Source organism: Agelaius tricolor, unplaced genomic scaffold (assembly GCF_023055355.1).
Source record: "Agelaius tricolor isolate 1412-34295 unplaced genomic scaffold, bAgeTri1.0.p SCAF_6, whole genome shotgun sequence".
Lineage (NCBI taxonomy): Eukaryota > Metazoa > Chordata > Aves > Passeriformes > Icteridae > Agelaius > Agelaius tricolor.
This window is the reverse complement of record NW_027269266.1, coordinates 53,214,553-53,233,057: the sequence shown is the minus strand read 5'-3', so window position 1 is coordinate 53,233,057 and position 18,505 is coordinate 53,214,553. Positions and strand designations below refer to the sequence as shown.

The following is an 18,505-nucleotide window of genomic DNA, read 5'->3' as shown; positions in this document are numbered from 1 at the left end:
GCTGTATTTTGTCCTCCAAACTCGCCCACTTCCTCAGGCTCCTAGAATGAAGAAATGAAAGAAAGGAGGAAGCAAGGGTGCTTTCCCCAAAACATTCCTCTCAAGGCCAAGAATCTTAGGATACCATATCTTCTACCTAACAGTACATTTGTGCCTCTTATTCAGTTAATTGCTTTTGGCCAAGGAGATTCTATCTTCTGAAGTCTTTTAAAAATGGAAACATGATGTAAAAGTTTCACATGCACTAGAGAAGGAGAAATTAAAATGATGGCACTTGGGATTTGGTGCAGAACCAAAAGGTACAGCCATCCATGGCTCAGAGCTGAAGCCATCCCTCTGTATCCACCTCAAACCCAGACCTTAACACAGCAGCAATTTAATATAAATTGTTGCAAAGTACCCCAAAGTGAGGAAAGCAACCCTCCTCCCTGTCCCACATCCCAATCTTCTGATAAATGACAATATAAAAATGGAAGTGTTTCCATAAGATAGGCAAATTGGTTCATGATTGCAACATAATTGAGGATTTTTATTTCATGTCACAGTGAAGCACAAAAGGCCAAACTCATAGCAGTATCTTCTTATTATTTACCTAAGGGGAGAGCTGCTGCCTCAAAACACAATTCAGAAACTTTCTATTCCTCCAGTAAAGTGCAACCATGCACTTTACCAGCCACAGAATCCAGTCATTGTGCTATTCTGCCAAGTTCATCCAAAACCCAACCACCACCACAGCTGGGCCACGAGGCAGTCACAGGTTTAAAAGAAAAAAAAATCAGTACTGAAAGTTACTGTATTCTTAGAAGCATAGCAAGGGACATTATAAGCTCCACTTCTGGCCTGACTCCTTACCTTCATAGCAGGGCAAGAGCTTCCTCCCTTTGGACTGCAGGTCAGGAGGAATGATGTTGCAGAAGCCATGGGGCAAGATGTACTCTGTCTCATAGTAGATGTTTTTCCAACGGTGTGCACATGCCTAAACAGATCATATAACATGGGTTACTGGCCCAGAGTCAGAGGAGATCACTCTGACCAAGGCAAAGCATGCATGAATAGGACCACTCAGCATCACCTTCACCCCAGAAATCCACTGTACTCTCCTTACATTCCACTGTTTCTGAAGTATCTTTTCATTGTTACCTTCTGCAGCTCAGGACATTGTCTGACCTGGCAGCTCAGATCTCAGCCTTCACATGTGTATAACTAGGAAAACAAGAAGTCTCCGAGCCTATGCTGGAAATTTCAAAATCTCTGACTGTGCATGAATCCTTGCAGACAGCAAAGCTTTTCTAACTAAAGATGCATGAACAGAACCCAGCAAAAGATGAAAAACAGGAATAAAGACACTGAGAATACTCAGAAGGTTAAACCACCAAATAACGCATTTGTGAGTCAAAGGTTGGTTTCTACTGGGAAAGGCAGCTCTGTGCTCTGGTGACAGATGTGCTGAGCCTTGCTTACTGGTAGTGAATTTAATTGAAAATACCAAGGACTTTGTAGCAACAAGAGTGGCAACTTTAGCCAAGGTGCAGACAAGCTGCAGAGCTTTATCGTGAAGAATGAGATCATCCTGAAAAACAGGACTCACCAGACACTTGCTCAGTACAACTGCCACACACAGGCACACATGCAAGCAATGTAGAGCCTGGTTCACAACTTCTCAGAACCCATTTGCTCCAAAAACTAACACTGCATTGCTGCCAGCCAAACCACAAGTTGGCTTCTGCTCAGGATTTATTTGGAATAAAAGAAAAGGAAATGTGAAACAACAATGGCTTTGAACTTAGCACATGCCAGACCATATCTCCAGCTGGTCTGAGTCTACACTTAAGTCACTGTAGATGTGTCAATTTATATCATTTAAGGCTTAACTCCATGCCAACAGACCAAGCCTCTATGCTACAAATCATCTACTCCACATGCCTTTGTCTTTTCTTGGACACTTTGCATCAATCCCCTTCACAAATCCCATATTTGACTCCATCCTCCCCAGATGAGATACCCTCTGTCTTTCATTTCTGTGTGCTATCCCACTTTTCTGCTTCAGCACCTCAGAGCTGCCCATAGGAGCATCTCAACATTGTTAAAAATTATATCCACTCACAAAGCAGGCACAGCTGTGTCACCTCTCCGCTAAAGGACATGGGAAGTGTATCAGCCACTGAGAAGCTCAAAATTCAATCCAGCCACCAACAGATTTCAATATACTTATGTCCAGAAAGATATAAATAGGTAATACTACTCTCAAAGAGCAAAATCCATTGTGCAAAGCCTGCTCTACTGTTAGCAGTGTTACATTTGATATTTATTGTTTTCCTAATTTCCTGTACCCAAAGAGAGGCACATATTTCCACACATGGCTATCACTAGGGACAGTGAGGGGCTCTGGGGGCTACAGAAAGTTTTGCACCACACTGCACGCTGCAGGCTGCCATCTGTGATGCAAAGAATCCTTCTGAGGGGACTCAGCTCACAAATGCATGTGAGAAGCACAATAAGGAGCAGCTTTGGAGACTCTTGGATGCACTTTGAGGAGGCTCAGTTATGATTTCCATCCCCACACACTACTCATTCAAAATTCAACAGCAACAGATAACCAACATGTGAAACACTCATTTTCAGCAAACCAGGAAATAGCTTCTCTCCTGATGGATCTGTGAGCACAAACAGGCACAACCCTTGCAAAGACAATGCCATAAATACACATACCATTACACAACAGAATCGTCAATCCTAACTCTGGATATAAACTCAAATGGAAACGGGCCAAAAGTATTTTTTAAAATTTTGGAAATATAAAGGATTGTAGTATTATAAATTCCTTGATATTTTATATTTCAGAAACTGCAAGACACTCACATAAATTAACCTACTAATTAATCTCTCTCAGAAGAGTACAAACAATGGAGTCAGGGAGAACAGCAGCATTTCATCACAAGCAGGTGGCTTTGCTCAGGACTGAGGTGCAGAAGCCAAGAAATATAAAACAATATAAGGAGAGGAAAAGCTGCTGCTGGGTAAGAGGTATGTTCAAAATCAACTAGAGGCTACGGGCTCAGTCTAGCAATTCTGGACACAAACCAATCTGTTAAGTCTTGAGTTAATGACCACTTTTCTGTACCTTCATCACGATGTGTATTCAGGTACACTATAGTTCACCCCTGACTGCCTTAATCTTCAAACCTTCAAGGCATGAACTTTCCTAGGTTACCTGAGTTAGTGCTTCCCCAGACTTCCTTGTGCCACTGCTACAGAATTTTACATTTTTACAATGGACAGGAGTCCAGCAGCTCCTCTTCCTCCTCAAAACTCATTTCTCTGTAGCCAGACAACCAGCACATTTGTCTCCCTACCACAACATATCTGATTTTGTTTTTTTCTGTCTTCTCAAAAGCATTTAGAGTTGATTACAACAACTGTCACTGTATCATTCAATGTTGACAAGGCAAGGTGATGTGGCTACATGCTTCCTTCTCTGGCAGCAACAGCACATGTCTCAAGAGGTCTTTGGAACAGAAGTGAGTCACCTGAATTTGAGGCAATTGCAAACAACTGACAACCTCTGCACCCTGTTTTTAGATGCAAGTTATAGGTAAGTTGATGCAAGTTATAGGTAAGTCCCTGTGCAATAAGGAAATCATCAGCATACTTTGGTGCTCAGCAGCTGCTGCTGGGTACAGGTTCCAGCTCTACCACAGAACAGGGGAGAAATGATGCAAACGCTTGAAGCAAAATAAAATGCTTCTGAGCAAAGCAAGATGAGGTATCTATTGATGGCCGACACTGCAGTACTGCAATATAATGAATAGGCCATTTCAGAACTGCTGACACTTGGCTCTTTTGCATATTGTTGCAGCCACCAGCTTTGCTCCACAGGAAGAGCAACAGAATGACAGAATTGGCAGGTATTTAGGAAGAGCAAGACTGAAGGATGTGGCTTATCTCCCAGTCACAATGCAACACCCCTGGTTCCTCTCCCAACAGACATAAAAGGAGGAATTTTGCTGTTTCAGTTTGGAAAGAGCAGGCAATCTCAGATGTATTATTGCAGTACTGAGATTAATGCAGACTGACTGATAGTGTATCCAAGAACAAGAAACTCTCATTCAATCTTACTCCTACATTTGTTTATAACCTCGCTGTTTGATGCTTTACTATTTAATCCATCACACAAACACCAAATTCTGGTTTAGAAACATCCTGGCACAATATGGGCTCAAACACAATCTACCTTTTACCAAACACCAACTAAAGCCCTCTGGCATGCTCCTCACCTTCCCTACTGCCCTGTTGCCATCGTAGCTTGTACTCTTATCAGGCAACTGGGGAAGGCTGATCAGAAAACATTTAGGCCACTAAGCAGCTACAAAAAAAAAGCATCAACTTCTTTATACAACCCACAATTAAACTGTGTGACTAGTTTAACACAGAATCCCAAGAGCATGAATATTTCACACAGGCAATTATATTTGTTTATGGAAAAAAAAACCAACAATCCACCCAGGGCTACTGACCAGAAAGATATTACTCTGCTTAAAGGAATTCCTGGAGGGGATGCAGTAAATATAGCTGCAATGTCTGACAATATAAACTCTACACATTCCTAACTAAAGAAACACACTCATGTTATCTAGCAATTTAAAAAAAAAAAAAAATTGGCAAATACAGCTATGAACACATATTCAGACACATCTTCTCAGAAAACCAGTTTTTCAAATGGGCCTCAAAGAAAAGCTACATTTTAAAGAAATGCTAATCCTTAAAATTAGAAGAGCACATGTATGGAAAACCATCTGTGGAAAAATCACAAATCTTTTTCAGTAAAAATTCTCAAAACAGAGAGCAACAGTGGCCTGAAACATCCAGGTAATTTCCTTCCACAAAGGAATCTGTATGCATTCAATTCAGGCTCTGTTTACACACAGATGCGCACAGATGTATAATTAGTAGTTTAAGACTTTGGTGATAAATAATAATGAGAATTATATCATTAAATATTCTCCGGCATCTGGACATGGTGAGGGGTGAGGGGCAGCATAATCTTGTCAGAGCCCTGGATCAAGATTTTTTTAAATCAGTGTCACTTGTGGAGACATTTTACCACCCTAACCTGCACTGAAACAAGCATACTACCAGCTGTGTATTTTACTTTACCTACATTTCACTTTTAACCTGCTTTATGTGTGAAATTTCTACCCCCTCAGACTAATGCAAGACCGCCCATGTCTCTCACCCTTGTAGCCTCCATTCAGCCAGGCAGCACCCACCTTGGCAGTTGCTTGGCCTTTTGCCCCACCAGCATTCCCTTCAATTACTGCTTCTCTCCAGGGAGACGACCCCTAAGATCAGCTGCAACTTGTTTCCCTTTGAACCAAAATACACAAAATCCGCTATTCTTAAAATATAGTTTGGACAAGAAATTAAGAGCTGCCTAAAAATGTATTAACAACCTTCTAAAAATTAATTAGGATGAATGTCAGCCTGACAACTGGACAATGAAAAGGAAGTCTCTCAAGGGTAGTGTTATCCTGATAAATGCAAGTTACTCCTCAATTGTCACACAGAAGTGAGCACATACAGCACAGGATACACCCTGAAAATATGAATTGCATACACTAGCATGAATGCCTTGAATTAATTTTATCCTCTGTTGTATACATTTACAGTGTATTTTATTTATGCCCCTCTTTCTCCCTTCCTCCTCTAGTCCTGAACATGTTTAAAACATCTAAGAAAAGTAAAGGTAGCCCCTATCACACTTACAAGGTATATACCAAGAGAAATGAGGCAAAAAATATCACAATACTGTGACAGAAAGGTATCAAACCTACCTGTTTGCCCACAGGGAAGTTGGTGCACAAGGATTTCGGGCATAAGCACCTGTACCCTAAGCACATATTTTAAAAAAAGTCTTTGAGGGAAGCAGGTTTGTCCTCTTGCCTTTTACAGGTGATTGGTACAGTAATCACTGCACAAGATCTTTCTCACTAGCAGTTTTTTGACAGTTTGATGTTCCATACAAGGGCAGTCCTCTATATCATTGGAAAGATGGGGCCAACTGAAAGTTTCCTATTCACAAACAGTGCTGTTTAGAATTAGACTGCTGTCAAGATTACCCTGATACAACCTTGATATTTGCCTTCCACATATAATATGCACAACACTTTGCTGCAAAATTCTTTTTATTTCTGTTAACTTCCCTACAGACACACTCACTCAGGTAGACAGTCAGAACCCAACCATGGATGTATGTACAGACAATAAATGCAGAATCACAATGTAAAATACCCACGCATTCTAGAAAGGGTTTTGCCCAGGACTCTTTACATTATCACAGGAAAAGTTTCACAAAGAAATATTGCACATCCTAAGGATCATATCTGCTCTCCTTGTCCTGTCTATTGTGCATAGTGACCGCACTGAAAACAGTAAGTCAATCCACACACAGTTAAGACATCTCTATCTGCAACTCTTCTACCTTCTCAATAAGAAATTATTATAGATAAATAAAAAATATGGCCACAAAGAGCAATTTACATTTTTCCTTGTAAATTTTCAGACGCAACTGATATGCTCAAGGAAAATGTATGCTTTCATATTTCCTACATAAACACAGGAAAACTACAAAAAGGAACAAATTAGTAGAATACCTCCCAGACAAATTGTATTTATTCAGTTCAAAGATATAAATCCTCAGATTAGGAGGAAGTCCTTGGCTGACACAAGTCAGGTGCGATGGCTTGGAATCCTCCCTCTATAAATCATGTCCTCTGGCTGGGGTTCACTTCTGCTTGAAGAAAGGGACTACAAAATCTGCTGCCTGGACTCTGTCAGTCACTGCCAACACAATCCTGATGTGCTTAGTCAGGCAGCAGCTACATTTTTAATGAGATCAAAGAATAGTATGGACTTACCAGCACACTTCCACCAGCCTTCGGCTGTCTAGCTAGGCTCACACCCATCCATTCATCATCTCTGTCTTCCTTACAAGTCTTTCCACAGAGCATGCCCCGAGAATTGCCTATAGAAAAAAAGGGAAAGGCAGCAAGGCAAGGAACATGAGTTTTAAATGCCTACCAAAGAATCCTGACAAAAAATGAGATTTCCCATCAAACATTTGACAATGCTTTTCTTTCCTCCTGCATCCTGATTATTTTATTAGTTCTTGAATGCATTAACTGGGGCAATGTTCTCACTCCTAAGTGGCACCATACACATAAACAGCTGAGGACAGACCCTGTCCCCAGCAGCCAGCAGCTATCACACTATGTTCACAGCTCTACTTAAATGAACCATCAAACCATTAAGTCAATGGGAGAGGTATCAGATTGCCTCCTGAATGCAATCTTGAAAATGAGATCAGGGGCACTTAAAAAAAAAAATGAGGCTGAGATCTATAGTCCTGTCAGGCAGCACTCATGAATCCATGACAACTTACAATCTGGTAGAGGACAAACCACTTAGCCAAAACGCTGTCTTAACACATCTAAACTTCATAAACAGAAATTCTACTTAGTGTAAGTACAAGATGAACAATGCCTTATTGTATAAAGGCAGAAAAAGCAACATGTCACCAAGAAAACCAAAATATTAAAATGCTTCATTCTTTACCATCATTATCCAGCAGGAAGTTTTAGATCATAATTTTACTTTAGGCCTCCACTTTCCCCTGCCTCAGACAGTTCATCAGAGTAACTGAAGTCAACCCTGATCCCATGCAATGGCATACAAGCAGTCTCACTGAGACCACTTTAGTACAAAAAGTAAACTTAAGAAATTATTTGCTGTATTATGAGGGAACCCATAGATCACCACATTACCAATAACATCACATATCGTGAGCCTGTCACAGCATTGCCTGGGGTCACTTCATGCACTCTGACTTCAGCACTGCCTGGAGCAGGCAGTAGCACTCTAAAACACGTACATAGTCACCAACATGCTGAAAAGCCACACTGAAGCAGGTGAAAAAAAGACAGAAGCTCAGGTTTAGCAGGGAAAAGTCCACATTTACCTGAGCAAGCAAGGTCATTGAGAGGACATCAGCACCAGTGGGATCTTATTTTGTAATGCTGAAGAGAATACGACACTTTTGCTAAAGTGTTCAAAATCCATCAGGAAAGGCTGATGGCTGCCTCTCAATATTTTGGGGCCAATTTCAAGTTGGAAGAAGGACTGCTGGCCATGTGGTTTGGATTTTTTTGGTTGCCTCCTACTGTCCCAACATCATAACTACCCACCTCTCCCCATATCCAGTTCTGTGCATCTTCTGTCAGGGTTGGTATGAACTCGACATTTAAACACTGCTCCTGGGGACTGAACAGAGGTGCTGTATTTAGATTCTGCCTTGGGAGCACCAACCAAGACCCTGGAAACCAGAAACAAAGCAACAAGTGATTAATTTCAGGAGGAAAGGAAAAAAATCCACAAACACCACCAAGGCTCACATTGCTAGAGCTTCACTAGCAAAAACACTTTTCTCAGCAACCTTGTAAAACAATGACAATGATTCACGAACTGAAAACACCACACACAATAAAGGCAGTGCTGTGCTTCTTCACACCACTGTGCTTCTCCACAGTGAATGCTCAAATATTTTTAACAAATAAAATTTCCATTCGGATTGTACCACATTTAAAGTGACACACCCTCACCACACACCTTCCAAAAGCTTTTAAGATAGCATTAAGAGCACAACAGCATCTGCATCCATTTTTCCTCAGTTTTAGCTACATCAACCCAGAACTGATACACACACAGCAGATAAAATCTGAATCTCCTGCTGGCTGCAGTCTTGCCAGGCAGCACAAAATTTGTAAGCTTGTTCAGAAAGTGGAGGCACCCCATTCTCAGAACATTTTATATAATTACATCTTGAATAAACAACAGCAAGAAATCAAACCAACAATACAAGCATATCTCTTCCACAATATATTGCTATTAACCAACATTTATCATTAAGGCTGTGAAGACTTTACCTGGACCTCAAGTGAGATCTAGTGTTTCTGGGAAGCACCAATGGCCTGCTCTGACCATAGGGTTACCCTCAAAAGAAAGATGGTCAGCATTTTTTAATCACTTGTGCTAGGATCTAGTTAAACTTATTTAACAACCAGGCTTCTATCTTCTTACGCCCTAAGGGATGCTTTTTGAGGAGGATTGCAGGGGAAGCACAAGTATTGATGCACAAGTATTTCACTGTCTCCTCATTAAAAGGACAATTTTTCTCAAGCAGTTGTGACCCCAGACCTGGGCAGGTGAGGAGGAAGAAGGAGGTTAAGCAGGTGGAGGGCAGCTCCAAGGAGAGCAGTGGGGAGCACCAAGTAGCTAAGTAACAGTTCTGCAATTCTCTTGTACTGTCATGCATGACAGATCTCCTGAATGTAAAAAAATCCTCACTAAAGTTAAGCCTGGGGCTGGAACTAAGAGCAAAGATCTCTAAAGGGCTAGGGCTCCAGAAGTCCCCTGTGCAGACCCAGGCTGCTACCTGGGAGGCAGCAGCAGCTAATCGAGGAGACGCTGCTCTTGGTTTAGCCACTAAAGAGCTGTTGGTGCAAAGTCAGCCTGCATACACAACTCTCTCAGATGGACAGCCCAGCACCAACCCCCAAACTGATGCTTTCCCTGTTCTTAATAACTTTTCCCTCACCCTCCAACCTAAAGCTCCATACCAATCACCACTCATCATCACCATCCCAGTACACACAAGGAGACCCAAGGCACAAGGTGTGCACTTGTCCAGGGCCAACCTGAGTCATGCAAAAGAGCTTCTCCTGCATCAGAGCCTCATCTGTACACAACAGAGGCCTATCTCCAGTCCTGACACACTTTTTGGATCTTGGATGCAATAAAACTGTCCTGTGGTAAAAAAAACTGATACATTTACAAAAATATGAGAAACACCTGTGTTAAGTGACCACTTTCTCTGAGATTTTATAGGCTAAACTGTTTCATTTGGAGAATTCTAATGGAATTGCACTCTTGCACTCTGTTACACATACCATGCTTTCACAAGTGAGAAGAATTAATGTCCAAAATACTTAAATTGCTAAAAACTGCAAAGGCTGCATACTTGGGGAGCAAGTGCAAAGAAGCTTGAAAAATAGCTCTAAATGGAAATCCTACTAGGCAGGCAGCAGATATTAAATCAAGTGCCAGTTATTTCATTTACACAGGCAATGAATGCATAACATTCACTTATTGAGAGTCATGAGATCTAACATGATCTTAAAGACTTACAGGTTCAAAGTGCAAAAAGAAACACCATGTTTCTATGACCTGTTATAACAGTAAGATAACACAGGTCACACCGAACTCCAGTTTAAAACAAGTTCTGTTCTAACCTAAGAAAAATAAATATGATTTACTAACTAGTGCACAAGATACCTTGGGTTGCAACATGAAAGACAGAGACAACAGCCTAAATTACGCAGTCAGTGATGTGTGCCAATGGCAAATTTATTTTGGATTGTCTTGAATGTCCATGCATTCAAATTTGATATTTCACAAACAGCACATACTAAGTCATCTTAGGATTTTGTCTCATTCTCTCACTCTTGCACCTAAAACCCAGCAGTTGAAGCCTTTGCAGAGCCACTGCTTCATCTAGCATGATCCATGCTCACTTATGCCCTAAGATGGGAAACAGGAGGTTTTCTGTTTGTTCACATGGGTTTTTGTTAGTATTTGTTACATAATAATTACTTTAATTTTATTCAAAGGTTCAAGACTGGAATATTTCCTTTGTCAACAAAAAGACTTCCTTACTCTTTCACTAGCTTCTGTATGTAATGCCTTAAGTGTTGTAAGGAAGTCACCCATTTAACTACCATGAGACTTTTCAGCAGACCTGGATAGACAACTCATTTCCATCTAAATACTTTGGGACTCCTGGAGCAAAAAAACCACCTGTTTGTATCTCTTCTACTTATTTAAATCACCTTTGAAATCTTGTGCAATGTTTATGAAACAGCACTGCAATCAGAGCAAGTGTTTTTTTCTGCTACCATATCAAATAAGAAATACATTTCAAAATAAAGTCTTAGAGTCTAATAAAGTCTTCTCTTATTTCAGTGCTGTGGAGTCTTGCCTGGCATGAACACAGAAGATATAAATAGAAGAAGTACAACTTTCCAATAGATTCCAAATACTTTAACCAGCATTTGTTTAAAATGACTGATTTTTGCCGTACAGATTTCCAATCCTACTATATGACTACTTGGGCAGTCAGCAAGGAGGTACCAGGTACCAAATTCTCCAGCCTTTTGTCAAAAGGCTTACTATGGGAGTGATACTGTCTGCAGAGATTATTGATGAGTGCAGGTTCTCACAACCATACTATTCTATGGGAAGCCCCTAGAATATTAATGAGTAGCTGCATGAAGATACCTTAAAGGGGAAACCTCATTAAGAGAAAGAGGTTACTTTCTATGGAGAAAGTAGAGAACCAAGAACAGGAGGAGGGGAGTTTGGAGCCATTTCAGCCATTTTCCTTGAGGTGTACAGAAATCTGTGAGCAACAGCCTCATCCCACTGGCTCTGTGAAAAAAGTATTAGGGTTTAAACCAAAATAGGGAGCAGAAAGGACACTTAACTTTCTCTTCTTGCACTCATACTCACACAATCAATGACAAACATTTTCATCTGTATTGAGAAAACTATGCAGCTGCATGGCTGGAAACCATGCCACTGAAGGAGTTGCAGCAGCCAATTTTATTGGAGGACAAGAATCTTTCTTTGCCACAGAGAAATTCACATCTCTTTAAAATTACTTCCTGAAGAACAGTAATGATCACTTCCCTGGTGACTGACCCTCAGGACGTACAGATTTGGAAATTAGGTGTTGCATTTAACAAAAGGAACAGTGAACAGAAGTGCAGAGCTGATCAATGGCTGGAGAGATGCCAAACACATTAAGCATCAGCCTACAGCACATCAGCAGTGATTAGACAATCACAATTTAAAGACTGAGGACTGTAGGCACCTCACCTCACTGCAATGGTACGTGTTGGGAAAAAAAATCTTTAAATATCCTCACATACTACAGTTCATTTCAAAAGCATACCAAAGGAGGGTACCCTACCATCATATCCCAGTTAAGTTTCTCCCCTTTAGAAAGGTCTCTGTTACTTCCAAAAAAAAAAGAAACCACAAACCAGTTACTTGAAATAAAACCCTGTGTTTCATCCATGACACACAGAGCAAGAAGCAGGAGGGCTGGATGATCCATGACCAATGACAGCAAGCTCGGGTTCCTCAAAATTCCATGGCAGAATCTACATCATCACTGCTTAGATTATACACACAACACCCAGTCTCCACTGGGTCAATCTGTTCCCACACCTTTGATAAATAACACAGAGAATAAAAATTTTCAGCTCCCCAGAAGTTGCTGAATAGAGCTTAAAGACTAAGCTGGCAAAAAAACCAAGAAAGGATATAAAGGTATACACATAGGATGATAAACGTGACTGGAACCAGTGGAAAAACAGATAAAGAGACCTACAGTGTTTGTTCAGGCAAGTTATGTGAGAAGAAGCAATAGCACATGCCCAAAGAAAAAGTTCAAGGAAAGGTCACCTTTAATATTGAAGTATTCAGTGCATACAACCAACAGAGACCCCTCTCAATAAACCTCCAGAACCATAAAAGGACTTTCAGGAGGCAGATGCATGTAAAATATTTCTAGGAAAGTGATGCTTATTTATTAGATAAGAAACATGTTTTAATAAATCTATATGATTATGATAAGCACCTTGTTGTAAAGTCTCACAACATATGCAGAACAAGGAGAGATCAGCAGCATGTCCTGTGCAGATAAAGAATGCCTGCTTTCTATTGTTTCAAATTGTATTAGAAAGTTTATTCCATCCAATTTTGGACTGCCTTCCTTCTGGTTGACCATGAGTTTACATGACATGCATTACAACACATATCAAGCAGCCCAAGATGCAGATCAACCTTCATTATTTCAGCAGCAGTACAAACTGGTGAAGAGCAGGGCTGAAGGAATGATGCAACAACACAGAAACCAGACTCTTTCTTTATTGTAAAACTCACAGCAAGACACCATGCAACTAAACTGACTTTTCCATGCCAGATTATTTTGCCAGAGAAGATGAAATGGTCATCCTGGACTTGCTGACAGATTTGAGGGTGTCAGCAAGAAGAGATCATAAGGAGGGAAAGGGGGAGAGACTAAAGTAACATCTTATTCATTTTCAAAAAGAAGAATCAGAGATTTCAAATTATTACCACGTTTTATTTGGGAAAAAATGTGGGGTTTTGGTTTGTTTTTTTTTAACTGTCTGGGGCCGTTTCTTGGTTGTTTTTTGAGTCCTTACTCCAAGTTTCATCATTGCATCCAGAGAGCAAAAGCACTTCAGCTTGTCCCTGCTCTAAATGTAACCAGCCACTTGGTTTCTTGCTGAAAATGGCAATGATGTACCCATCATTGAGTAAACCTGTGAAGATTTACAGTCATAAAACCCACTTAAGGAAGGAAAAGCAGACATTTTCAGAAATACAATAATCTCAGCACATCTCTGTTGAGAAACATTTCTTGAGACAAGAAAATGTGCAAAAACAGCTCAATGGAACCATCATTGCAATCAACTACTGCAAAAAATGTCAAAGGCACTGACTGGCTCCACTACTGTAGTGGCAGCTGAACACCCAGTTCCCAGTTGTAATTCCTGTGTGCAGCAGCCTGACTATTCACGTTTATTTGATGTAAGATTTCATATCAAATATCCCCCCTCCCTTTTTTTCTGAACCAGTTTACTGGAAACCTATAGGCATAAGGTAGGACATACAGACAGGTGCCTTTGTGGTCTTGGAAAACAAAGAGTTGAAACATGATATATATACATACACACAGACAAATATGTTCATACACTCCAGCACACAGACAAGGCTACGAAAAACAAGACAGCTCCCAAGTCAGAAGTACATTAGGTGAGTACCAGGCCCACAAGCAATGAGGAGCAAGAGTTCCCTGAATACCTTCAAATTCTTGAGAGCATATTAACATATTAAACAATTTTAGATGGGCAGGAGCCTTATCAGCCTCAGAGTTGATCAGTCCCATTTTTGCAGACTCATATAGTGCTAAACACACTGGGCAAGTCTTCATTGTCTAAAATATCATTGTCTACAGTTAAATTATTTTAACTACTTCCCATTGCAGTGTACAGACTCAACCGACATGAAAAAACTGAAATCATAGCTCTTCCTTGGGTATATAAAAGTCACAAGAAGAAAGAAAAAAACTTGACACACAAAAACAAACAATAACCCTGACTCTTAAGAGGAGCTTCTTCAGAAAACTGGAAGAAGGCTGCATATACTTTTAAGAGATTCATTAATGACCTTTAGGATGCACACACAGATTGCAAGCACAACTGCACATAGCACACTAGAATCAAGGGAAGTATAAAAATACTCATCTCCCAACTTGTTATCCCAGTGTCATTTGGGAGCAGGATTGTGAAGTATCCATGAAAACAAACTTCCTGGTCTCACAATGAAAAGAGGAGCATTCCAAAAGGGGTGACAATCCCACCCTGATGATTTCTGACTGTGCTGATGCTTAGAATATTAAGCTGCCCTTAACCCTTTTGGGTGTTAGGCGTAACAACTTTTTTATTTTAAAACAGTTAATGATCTTAGATGTCTGGTTGGTTTGGTATTTTTTCTTCTGGTGCCACAGCAAAGGCACCATGAATCAGCTCCATTTTCCAAAAAAAATGAAATTTACATAACTGGAGATTTTAATTTGAGCACCAGACTTCTAACAGATCCCTGCCTTCACAGAGATGACCAACAAAGTCCAGCATGTTTCTAAAAGAGGGGCTATCTCAAAGACTCCTCCCTAGTCCACCTTCCCTTCCAAAAATACTACACCAGCGGGTGCTATATGAAGATAATTCATCTTATCAATCAGAATGACAGATACTTACATAAGAAGCAACAAATTCGACCACTTTTTCCCCACCACACTGCAGTAGATCAGCATTTCATTCACACCCTTGTGAATCCCCAGCAATTTGTGTTGAATAGAAGTTCCTTTCAGCCTTTGCACCCTTCATTGACTCCTGACCTAAGTTAAGCACTGCCTTAAACTGAGATCTTTTCTTCTCTCAGGGTGCTTTTCCTCTATGAAATCTTCTTGTAAGTCCTTAAAAATGAATGTTCCATGAAAGCCACTATGGAGAAAGGCAGAGCATAGAACTAATTGTGAACTAAAGGGTGTGAAAGAAATTCATTTTTAAAGAACTGTATGCCAGAATGAATAATTTATTTAAACCACAGTGCACCAAAGTTCCAACATCAATAGCTGAATATCTAAGTATAAAAAGATAAAGACATGCTTTGTGGATGCTTACTGGCAGCAGTGGCTGCTAGTCACATTAGAAGGGCACCAGATGACACTAGCTAGGTCCAATTATGAGAAATCACTTTTAATTCTAACAAAGAGCCTCTAACCTAGACAACAAACAGACTTTGTTCCAATGCTCTTTTCAATCAACAGGAAAACAAGAAGCTCGCCAGTTTCACAAATTTTTGGATGTGGATAAACTTTCTTCCTTCGGCCTTTTTTTGGTTTTTTTTTAAGTTACACAGACATTTCCTCTACGATTTGGAAGCGTCTCTTCAGCCTCCGAAGGAATTTTGTCCCTCGCCAGGCAGAGTGCGGGTAGTTTAGCTCCGTGGACGCTGAGTGTGCTGCTCTCGGTGGAAGTTACCGGTATTAGAAACATTTCCCATTAACACGGCAAAACCCACCATCATTCGTACCCCGTGAGCTTTTTCGTACGCAGTCCGGACGATGAGCTGCTAAATATTTCCCGCGAGGAAGGGGGATCGAGTACAGCGTCGAGACATCGGCCGCGGGCCGGCTGGCGCTTCAGGACAATTAGGTCACAATGCCAAGCGCCGGCTGCCAGCCCAGAAAGGACATCCCCGTGTTAAAACGCCTCCCAGCGCGGGGCCCCCTGCTCACATTAGAGAAATCCTTCGTGTACAACTGGCGCGGAGCCCACAACTCTGCCTCCAATGTACCCACACGAAGAGGCGGACCGAGCGCGGGGAGAGACCCCGCAGTCCAGGGCGGAGGCGCCCCTTCGCGGCCCATGCGAGGGGCCTCGGGTCCTGCCGCGCCGCTGCGGGAGATGCGGCTGCCAGGAGGGATGGATATCCCGGCAGCGACCGCCGGGCCGCATCCCCTCCGCCACCCGCGCCCTCGCCTATCCCGGGCACGCAGGGGCCGTGCTACTCACCACCGTGTGCTATCATGGTAGTGCTGGAGCACCGAGTACCCAAAGAAGGAGCCGTTGGGACCCCGGAAAATCACGGGGCGACCCACATCTACGTTGTAGGAGCGCACCAGGGCCACCCACAGGAGCGTCCACAGAACCCGCGCTCCGCGCTGCCGCGCCTCCGGCATCGTGCGAGTCCTGAGACAGCCGCCCGTAGCGGGGCCGCTAAGTGTTGAACTCCGGCCCACCGACCCCACCCTGCTCCCGGCGCCGACTCCAAGGTGGCGTGTCCGGGCGCGGCGCTTTTGTGCCCGCCCCGCGTCGCGTCTCGGCCCGGCCCCGCCGCGCCCCGCGCCGCGCGGGCACCGCGCGCCCCTCCGCCTTGGCCGGCCGTGGCGCCGGCACCCCCTGGCGGCCCTGGGCGGTACCTGCCGCTCCGCTCCGCTCCGTGCCGCGCCGTGCCGTGCCGTGCCGCGCCGCTCCATGCCGCGCCGTGCCGTGCCCTGCCGCTCCGTGCCGTGCCGTGCCGTGCCGTGACGCGCCGTGCCGTGCCGCGCCGCTCCGCTCCGTGCCGTGCCGTGCCGTGCCGTGCCGTGCCGTGCCGTGCCCTGCCGTGCCGTGCCCTGCCGTGCCGTGCCGTGCCGTACCGTGCCGTGCCGTACCGTGCCGTGCCGCTCCGTGCCGTGCCCTGCCGTGCCGTACCGTGCCGTGCCGCTCCGTGCCGTGCCCTGCCGCTCCGTGCCGCGCCGTGCCGCGCCCGACCTCGCTGCCCGTCGGCCCCGAAACGCGCCGTGCTTGGCTCTGTCGCGCAGCTCCTCCCGCCACGGCACCCGCGCGTGTCCCGCGCGGCCCCACAGCCTCCCCATCGGTGTCCCTCTCTTCCACGAAACTGCCTGTCAGCTATGACTTTCTTTCATTTTTCCACCTACTCCCCTTCTCACACAGCCCGTCCCCCGGTCGGCGCCTGGAGGGGGAAGAGGGAAATCACAAAGTCTAGGGCAGAAAGACATGGAGGAATCAGTCCTGACTTCCAGTAGTTTGAGGCTATCAGCTCTGCTTGAATCTGGCACGCGGAGAAGAATGCTTCGTGAGTGACAGATGAAAGATCTGATTTGCATCACGCCGAAACGCACGGGAGATTTTCTTGGGAAAAGGAAAGCCATGATGAGAGGCAGTGTCTTTTTTCAGGGCAGAAGAAATGAAAATACTTCGGGTAAAAAAATCAGGCCGGTGTTTTCTGGCAAAAGTACTTCAAGTCTGAAAAAGAAGCAGCAACCTTCGTGGCTAAGTAAAAGCTGAAAATAATTGTTCTAATACTTGAAAAGTTTGACAATCTGAGAGCAAAAAGAATCAGTGAAACATGCACTAATAGATGAGCAAGAGCAAAGGCAGGAAGTCTACTCCAGAGGATAATACAAGGGTGATCATCACTCTGTGGGAAAAGGGGAGGGGAGTTAGGTGCTATAAAACTCTTGGGCTCACAAAGCCCATCCTTTTATTAAAGTGAAAAGCAGTATATTTTATACTCAAAATTCATGTGTTTAGATCCTTCCGAGGACCAAGCCCAGAAACTCAGAGGATAAATAGTTTCTCACAGATAATTGTGACGTTCATATGTTTCTGTTAGCCTTGGCTTTTACCATTTAATTCCATGTACATCCCTCATACATAAGAAGGTGCACCAGGAGAAGCAGAGTAAGTCCTGGGAAACACAAGAATAGAGATGCCAGGAACTCTGATACTACAGGAACTGCTACTTGTGGCAGGTCACTGGAGATTTGCAGCCAGATCCAGTACTTCTTGCATATGCACACAAGAGTTAATGTGTAATTTGCTTCTGATGACACCAGTGATCTCCAGGGAAGAGTGCTGCATGTTGAGGCTCTTGGAAAGCTGTCATGGAAAAACACTCTTGCAAGTCAAATCTTCTTTCAGTGAAGGAAGTTCTTGGTGAAAGAGTAATTCTTTTTCTGCAAACGGTTTGCACCAGGATTTTTTTTTTCAGTGAGGAGGGAATTCTGGGGTTAGCTGTTTCATAGTATCCATGTGGCTCTTTCAAATACATAGCCTGTTTCTGCAAGGGAACATCCTCACCAGGAAGAAGATTGATCGCAATCATTCCTTTTGAGCATCACCCTCAGAGCAAGTGTTCTGTGCCACATGTACATGTTGCTGTTTAGAAATTGCCATTTTTGATGTTGACTGTGATGCCACAAAAGCAAACATTAACATAGAAAATTTCAGGG

The 18,505-nt window shown here is 43.0% G+C and overlaps 1 protein-coding gene across 2 annotated transcripts in view; it reads right to left on the bottom strand.

The window, feature by feature from the left end:
• The window catches only part of ITGA9 (integrin subunit alpha 9), a 237,138-nt gene extending 219,738 nt beyond the window's left edge, over positions 1–17,400 (bottom strand). The window contains exons 1-4 of one of the 2 annotated variants that reach the window (XM_071429849.1): positions 16,281–17,400; positions 8,241–8,368; positions 6,915–7,021; positions 853–976 (exon numbers count right to left, since the gene is read on the bottom strand). In XM_071429849.1, coding sequence (XP_071285950.1) covers positions 853–976; positions 6,915–7,021; positions 8,241–8,368; positions 16,281–17,125 — 1,204 coding nt within the window. In that variant the 5' untranslated portion in view covers positions 17,126–17,400. The remainder of the gene's footprint in view (positions 1–852; positions 977–6,914; positions 7,022–8,240; positions 8,369–16,280) is intronic. The other variant, XM_071429848.1, reaches the window with a different exon arrangement.
• Between the last annotated feature and the right edge of the window lie 1,105 nt (positions 17,401–18,505).